Consider the following 6,728-nt stretch of genomic DNA (forward strand, 5'->3'; position numbering starts at 1 on the left):
TCTCACTGTTGGGTTTGTAAGGCCATGTTACTCCTAAATTTCTATCTTGTTCAAAGAGAAGATATAAAACAAAGTTCTAAGCTAATCGACCTTAGTGTTCTCCTTTTTTAAAAGAATCTATAAAGAATCAAATCGTTAAACAGAATCAAAAATGGAATCGGAATCGTGGAAATCTTATCAGTACCCATCCCTAGTCATTAACGTGGCTTCACTCCACATCAGCCGCTTTGCCAGCTAAAACACCGGCACATAAGGACGCTGTCATAGCCTGTCGACCACGTGGATTAGCTGCGTATATACGAATGTAAATCGCATTATTGGCTGGACTGTGGGATAAGGTGGCATCGTTCTAATCCCATACGGGAGCAGCCAGTCACTGACTGACACTGCAGAACAGAATTGTTAAAGTTTTAATTTTAATTTCAATTCAGGTTAGATTTTTTCTTGTGCGCAACGCAGATTTTCTGTGCAGAGACCGTGCCAGCAGTGCGCAATTGCGCACGCGCGCAGCTTAGAGGGAACATTGCTGGCAATGTTTTTTCCAGTCTATTGTCCAGTTTCAGTGAGTCTTTGTGACCTGTAGCGTCAGTATACTGGTCTTAGTTGACAGGAGTGGCAATTTCTGTGGCAACTTTAGTCCATATGTTTCATTTCAGCGTTGAACCTGCTGCACTGAGAGATGCTTTTCTGCATACCTTGGTTTTAACAAGTGCCCTTTTTAAGTTACTATTGCCCTCCTACAGGCTTGGGGCAGTCTAGCCTTTCTCCTCTGCCCTTTGGCATTTTCACCCAGAGAACTGCAGCTCGATGGATATTTCCTCTTTTTCATCCTATTCTCTGTAAACTGTAGAAATGACTGTGAAAATCCCAGTAGATCAGCAGTTTCTGACATACTCAAACCAGCCCGTTGGTCACCAAGAACCATACCTTAGTAGCGTATGCTTCAACTTCAGCAGTAACACTAATGACCCAAGGACACTGTTATTATAAAAGAGACACACACAAAGAACTTCATATTGTTGCATGGAGGCCTTTTTGGCTACCGAGACGAGAGAGTTGCTTCTAAAAGGGCCATCACCCAAAAAACGGTCTTCCCAGCTACACTTCCACTTAACTACAGCAGATGGCAGTGTCGCTGCTGACTGCCCTTCATCGGTTCCAGTCCCACTGAAGAAGAAGAACCAGCCCTCCGTGAAGCTAACAGCTAACATCCGTGAAGTAAAAAGGGATGAAAGCTTATGAAGGCCGGCTCATGCGACAGGCAAACCAGGTTAAAGTAGCGGCTCGGCGTGCGGAGCTATGGAGAAAAGCTTCGCTCAGTGGAAAAAGCAGTGCCTGAACAAAGCGGACCTGAGTAAGAAGGGCGCCGTGGACGAGGCCATCGAGCACGTCGTGTCTCTGCTCAACAGCCGGGAGGAGTACTTCACCACCAGCTCCTGCTCTGGGAGAGTCATCCTCATCGACGGGGTGAGTCTCACTCACTTTTATTATAGAGGGATGTTTATGACAAATAGCTGGGAGAAAACGATTGCCTTCACATTTTATTTCTGTAATACCTCTGAACTGAAATCAGCTGAAACATGAAGCTGCAGAGGAGAGCATTGTGCTGTCAGCGATCGGAGAAGAGGAGCAGTTCTTGGAATCATTTAAAGGCTCCGGTTGATCTGACCTGCTTGCCGTAGTTTGCAGTGTGACTTGTGACTGATTGTCAGCACATCGTCAGCTGTAGAGGTGAAAGTGTCTGACCTGATCGCTGTTGCAGTGCTGCAGACTGGTTCAAGATGCAACACGCTGGGAGGCGTTCATCATTATCGTTGTTGGACGTATTCAACATCCCTTTTGTTTTGCTGTCTTGGTTTCATGTTCTCTGGTGTTTTCTTAAGTTGCAGTTTGTTTGACAGCAAACCACATCCTGACTGCTGTCGGAGCAAACAAACAAAAACCATGGAAATCTGTACTGAAACATGACAGTTGTCCCCCCTCTCTAGGCTCCAGAGAGCAGTGCTGTCCAGAAACAGAACTGTGCCTGGCTGTTTGTCTCACATCACAAGTGTACCTCAGAGGACCTGGTGAGACTCGTGGTGTCCTGATGATTAATACCCGTCGTGGCTGAATGTGCTGTTTTATCACATGCCTGTGTGTTTTCTAGCTGTCTGCTCTGGCCGGGTGCTCCGGTGATGCTGTGTTGAAGTTTGAGCCCTTTGTACTCCATGTTCAGTGCCGACGGCTGGAAGACGCACAGCTGATGGTGAGTCTTTCTTAGGAGAAACAAATAATTTGTCACATTTTCTGGTTAGTTATCTCTCAAAGGCAGCTCTACTAATCTTTTAGGCTTGAACGTGACCCTTGCTTATGCTTAGTGACTTGTTTCTGCCGTTCATATATGTCAGTGACTCTGCAAACATTTAAGAAGCACAACACCGACAGGAGTCAAGATCTTTACTGACATGAAGAACACACGTTTCATCCCCTAAATCTTTCCTCACTGTGGTGAGTCCTCCAGTGTTTCTGTGTAATCTGTGTATATGCTGATGCCTGCACGTGTGTAAATGGGGCTTTTGCCAGCGTAACTACACGCTGTGCAGTCTTGGACCACATGCTGTAGCTCCTTCAGCTCTGCAGCGGTGGGGCTTTGGGCTTTGACCAGGCTTCAGGTGCTGAAGGTCCATCTCAGGTTGTTGGACATGGTGAGACCAAGGACGTTTTAGTTGTTCATAGTAAGAAATATGAGAATACAGGAGAGTGAAACAATAAGACCAAACTGTGTGTGGGTAACACTGTGACTCAGGTTTCATATATGAACCATCCAGTTGCCTTTGGTCATGTAGTTGACAACATCCAGCTTCAGGTGCTCTTGCACTGCTCTGTTTACGTGAGGAGCTGTGAAAGGTACAGGGTGAAGCCTAACATGCTAGCACACAAGTGAAGGTTTTTTAAACCCACGATGCTGCAGTACGTCTCTGTAGTTCGTGAGCAGGTCAGTGCTGCTATGGCCATAGCTCCTACTGAAGGAGAAACACTAACTGTGGGTCAGAAACTCACTCAGCCTCGCTTCAAAGGAGCTAAAATACATTTCGCTCAGTGAAACCAATTTATGTGGTGATGAGCTGATTAAGATGAAACCTTACTGAGATGACCTCAGACATTTGTAATGTTTTATAGTTTTCTTTCTTTGGCTACGACGTGACGATCGTTCCCACTTATGGCCATTCGACACACATGTAGCACAGATCACTGCCCACTGTAGAGGCCCTGCTCACAGAGATGCTCTCACACTGTGTTCAGTTAGCTTTGCAGGGAAAACTGTGACTCCTATAAATTCTGCTTTGTTTTTCCTTTTTACACCTTTACAAAGAAAGACCCTTTTTGACACACTTTAATTTGAATGCTTAAAGCTTTTATGCAGTGCTGCTGTCACTGCTGAACGTGGCACATGCTGCTGACAAATCCTCTGTCAGCTGTTATGTAAAGCAGCTAGCTCATGCCTTAGTGCAGGGGTGTCAAACTCCAGGCTTCGGTGTCCTGCAGGTTTAGATCCCACCCTGGGTCAACACACCTGAATCACATGATTGGTTCATTAACAGGCTTCTGGAGAACTTCAAGACATGTTGAGGAGCTAATTTATCCATTTAAATCTGCTGTGTTGGATCAAGGACACATCTAAAACCTGCAGGACACCGGCCCTCCAGGCCTGGAGTCCGACACCGGTGCCTTAGTGTCACTATTCTCTAACATTGTCAACACACTACAAAGTATTAGGATCACCTCTAACACCAAAGAGAGGATTGTTTAGGATCGAGTCTCAATAATTTATCCAGGTAAACTGTGTGTGTCTAACATGTCGTCTCACCTGCAGCATTCAGTGGCCATCGACTCCGGCTTCAGGAACTCCGGCCTCACTGTCGGCAAGAAGGGAAAAATCATCACGGTATGCTTAAAAATGAATCTGAATCCTTTTGGCCGGGCTCGTTACACTGATGCATTTATCAGTGTGTGTGTGTGTGTGTGGGGGGGATTTTCAATGATTACCATGTTTATATTTGCATGTATGTTAGGGCTGCTCGATTATGGCAAAAATGATAATCACGATTATTTTCACTGAAATTGAGATCTCGATTATTTGTTTTTTACCTCTCTTTTCAACCAACAGCAGTCACTCTCCAAATAACTTCTGCTTAGCTTTCCGAGCTTCCCTCGGGTCCTCTTAATTGCTGTGACGTATGTTCGAAATGCATAGAGGTGCGCTCGATTTTCCACACGGAGCAGCGCGAGAGTAAAGCATGAGGGAGGGGCTAATAATCGGCTCAGTCATTTTTAATGATCGTTGAAAGCCCAGATCGTAATCGTGATTAAAGTTCGATTAATTGAGCAGCCCTGATGTATGTAACCTGCTGTGCATGTCTGTTGTAAGAAGGCTTGCACAGGAGGATGAGTGGGAGTGAGGTCGCTGTGATGTTTGGGGGAGGTTGAAGGCCATCAAAGTGAATTCCAGTGTCAGTGATTACCGGACTAACAGTTTACAGACAGTGTTCTTATTGATCAAAGCTAGATGCTGAGTAACAAGTAGAAATGTAACTATAAGAGTTTGACAGTAGTGATGAAAGCACAGAAACAGTGAACATTAAAGTCAGCTGACTCCTGCACGATGACACGCCGTCGTGATGCAGCTGTTGAGCCGAATGGATCAGAAGTAGACTTCATGCAAGTGGCAGCCTGCCCTGTGCTCGCTGCTAACACGGCGTGGTCTATAGAGCAGCAGCCCCACTGCCATTAGGTGTTGGATGAAATCATGTATAAGAGCAGTACTGAGACGTTATGATTGATGCCACCAGGCTACATCTCAGTGAGAGGTTCCCAGGACATGTTGTCTCATTAGAACAATGCTGTGATGACAGCAGGGCTCCAGCCGCTGCAACGCTCCGTTGGATAAGTGACGGAGAACTGACGGTTCTTTTGGGGGCTTTTCTACACTAACTGACACCCAGAGGTTACCACAAATTTTCACTCAGTCCCACACATGTTCATGCAGTTGCTTTGTTCAGGTTTCATTTTAGTTCAATTCAGTTTCTTCTATATAAGGCCAACTCACAGCAGCATTCAGCTGAACGCATTTTCCATCCCCAGCTGCTCTTTGCAGAAGTACCTTGTCTGGCGCACACACACACACACACACACACACAGGGTTCAGTATCTGTGGCCTAGGATACTTGAATACATGAAGGCTGGAGTAGCTAACGATTGAACCTCTGGTAGTCGACACTCTGCATCCACAGCTGCCCACATGTATATGCAGTTACATAATACAGTTACAATGATTCAGTATAATTTGACCTTCGTTGTCGGCATTTCTTCCATAAACTGTAGCATAGTAATAAAAATGTCTTTACTGCATTTGTCCCTGTAGGCAGTCCGTAGCACCCATGGCCTGGAGGTTCCTCTGAGCCATGATGGAACGCTCCTACTTCCACAGGAATACATCACCTATCTAACACAGGTAGCCAATCAGAAGATGGAGGAGAACCATAGAAGGATATCCAGGTCAGTGTGTTGGTTGGCTGTAAAGTCAGAGGCATACTGGAGTCTCACTGGATTTCCTGTCAAACATGTGATTTTCTCTCTCTCTGCTGCCAGCAGGTTCTACCAGAACCTCCACTTAGCCCTGCTAACAGAGAAACTCCAAAGAGTCCAGATCCAAGATCCTCATGATGCTCCGGAGACAGAAAAGGGGACAGACGAAGAGGAGGAAAAGGAGGAGAGGAAAAAAACTAGTGTATATAAACGGAGGCGAAAGAGGGAGCAGCATGAGACAGACGGTTGCCATGGTGATGGGGACTGTAGTGTGCCAGGGCTAGAAGACTGTCTGGATCTGTTCACGGGAACTAATGGCTCAGTTTCACAGACTGGTTTCACTGGATTCTAGAGTTTCCAGTTTTCAGTTTTAGAGATTGCTAGTGTTGCAGTGATGATGGGCTTTCATCACTGTGATCACCATGGTAACAATGACATTAAAGCAAATACCAAAACAGAAAAGACTGAAGGGATCAGTTATTTGAGTTCTTATTTGTGTATAGAACGAAAAAATAATTCAAAGCATAATATGTGAACTTAGAGTTTATTTACATGCTGTGACCACTAGAGTGCAGCAGTGCTCAGAAAAATGATTGACTTGAGTTACATTAGAATGGAGGGCGAACACCGTGACCTGAAATACAGAACCTGACAGTATGAAGCAATCCTGGCACATAAAACTAAGACATTGTATTTACTGAAACATATTTTGATGCTAGCAACACACATTCAGAAACATCTTTCCTTTGATTATCTCTGAGTCTTAGGCTGTATCCCAATTCAGGGTCTGCCGCCTTAAAGGCTGCATTTTAAGGCCGATTACGTGACAGCGACGAAGGCTGTCCCAATTGAAAGGCCGTTCAATAGTTGACCTTAGAAAATGTGATCATTTTATGGATAATTAAAGTCAGTCATATATCCACAAACACAACAAGCTGAAAGTCAGTGATGCTGCTCGGTTTGCAGTCCTGAACATCGCGGCACAAGCAGGATCCACTGCACTGTTAATGTTAGCTGTGTTATATTGCTGCCTCTGTTCGGTGGTGTCGAGCCAAACGCACTTTAACGTGTGTTTGAACGAGCTGACGGTTCACTCGTTAAGCTGAAAGAAAGATGCTTTAATCACAGCAGTCACACATGTGTCCACTGCACCATCTGGG

General features: G+C 45.2%; 1 protein-coding gene across 2 annotated transcripts; it reads left to right on the forward strand.

Annotated features, from left to right (window-relative positions):
- Nucleotides 1-888: 888 nt before the first annotated feature.
- tyw3 (tRNA-yW synthesizing protein 3 homolog (S. cerevisiae)) lies at nt 889-6,104 on the forward strand. Of its 2 annotated transcripts, none has more exons than XM_005753790.1 (6): nt 889-1,467; nt 1,989-2,069; nt 2,150-2,248; nt 3,857-3,928; nt 5,405-5,538; nt 5,632-6,104. In XM_005753790.1, exons 1-6 carry the CDS (start codon nt 1,300-1,302, stop codon nt 5,918-5,920), a joined length of 843 nt encoding a protein of 280 aa, XP_005753847.1. In that variant the 5' UTR covers nt 889-1,299; the 3' UTR covers nt 5,921-6,104. The 2 variants fall into 2 exon arrangements, with proteins under 2 accessions (XP_005753847.1, XP_005753848.1); XM_005753791.2 differs by having other exon boundaries at nt 891-1,467; nt 5,635-6,104.
- The last annotated feature ends 624 nt before the right edge of the window (nt 6,105-6,728 follow it).

The sequence above is a fragment of the Pundamilia nyererei genome, unplaced genomic scaffold (assembly GCF_000239375.1).
Source record: "Pundamilia nyererei isolate P.nyererei 1_Seehausen unplaced genomic scaffold, PunNye1.0 scaffold00464, whole genome shotgun sequence".
Classification (NCBI taxonomy): domain Eukaryota; kingdom Metazoa; phylum Chordata; class Actinopteri; order Cichliformes; family Cichlidae; genus Pundamilia; species Pundamilia nyererei.

What these genes read in the sequence shown, in the direction of transcription:
- tyw3 (XM_005753790.1), top strand. Translation starts at nt 1,300, where the DNA reads ATGGAGAAAAGCTTCGCTCAGTGGAAAAAGCAGTGCCTGAACAAAGCG. An exon ending in GAGTCATCCTCATCGACGGG is followed by an intron (nt 1,468 to 1,988) that starts GTGAGTCTCACT and finishes CCCCCTCTCTAG; the next exon opens with GCTCCAGAGAGCAGTGCTGT. An exon ending in AGAAGGGAAAAATCATCACG is followed by an intron (nt 3,929 to 5,404) that starts GTATGCTTAAAA and finishes TTGTCCCTGTAG; the next exon opens with GCAGTCCGTAGCACCCATGG.